Source organism: Sphaeroforma arctica (assembly GCF_001186125.1).
Source record: "Sphaeroforma arctica JP610 unplaced genomic scaffold supercont1.9611, whole genome shotgun sequence".
NCBI classification, from domain to species: Eukaryota; class Ichthyosporea; order Ichthyophonida; genus Sphaeroforma; species Sphaeroforma arctica.
The window spans coordinates 1-808 of record NW_014030947.1 but is presented as its reverse complement, the minus strand read 5'-3'; the positions used below and the strand labels follow the sequence as shown (position 1 = coordinate 808).

Here is an 808-nt window from a genome sequence, read left to right as displayed (position 1 = left end):
ATAGGTGACCATTTATAGATTAGGTGTCATCAGGGTGTCATCAAAATCTTGCGCTTCTACGTACATATGTATGATGTATTTAATATAGGCACACATAAACAAATAATGAGTTGTATGTTTTTGTACATTCACAGCTCATAAATAGAACTCAGTAGCAGGTCTCATACATATCGTTAACATTAACATTTAATTACCATCTTCGTATCTAAAGTATGGGTGATCAAATGGAGGTGGACACGCCCACAAATGTGGTCCAGGCTGGGAAGTCGAGTGTGCAAGCTTTATTGCACCCTTTGGTTCTGATCGATGTGGCAGACCACGTCAATAGGTTCAGACTGCAAAGCACGCCTAAGGATACCTTCACGGCAGGTAGAACTAGGACACGTACATTGTGAAGTGACTGTGCGTGTCTCGAGATATTTCAAGAGTAGTTAGATGGAATTATGTTGCAGGTGAAATACTTCATACGATTTGTGTTTGTATTATTGTTCAGAAGCAACACCGGCCATATCCAGTTGCTTCGCTTTTTCTCATATTGATTTGTAGGTGTACACTTTATCTAGTGGGGAATGAATATAGCTACATCGTCACATGATGTTACTGATTCTATGTATATAGCAGTATAATCGAGATATTATCTATCTTCATTAATAGGACAAAATACCATCAACCCTTTAGAATATGGTATAACACTACTACTCTCGTGGGTGTGATGTATATATTATATATAAACAATAAACACACACACACACACACATACACACACACGCACACACGCGCACACACATACACACACACACATACATAC

General features: G+C 38.5%; 1 protein-coding gene across 1 annotated transcript; it reads left to right on the top strand.

The window, feature by feature from the left end:
* Nucleotides 1-212: 212 nt before the first annotated feature.
* Nucleotides 213-369, top strand: SARC_17049 (hypothetical protein; the record flags this gene model as incomplete). Its single annotated transcript, XM_014288852.1, has 1 exon — nucleotides 213-369. A coding segment is annotated over one exon (157 nt), but the record flags the coding sequence as incomplete, so codon positions are not given.
* Between the last annotated feature and the right edge of the window lie 439 nt (nucleotides 370-808).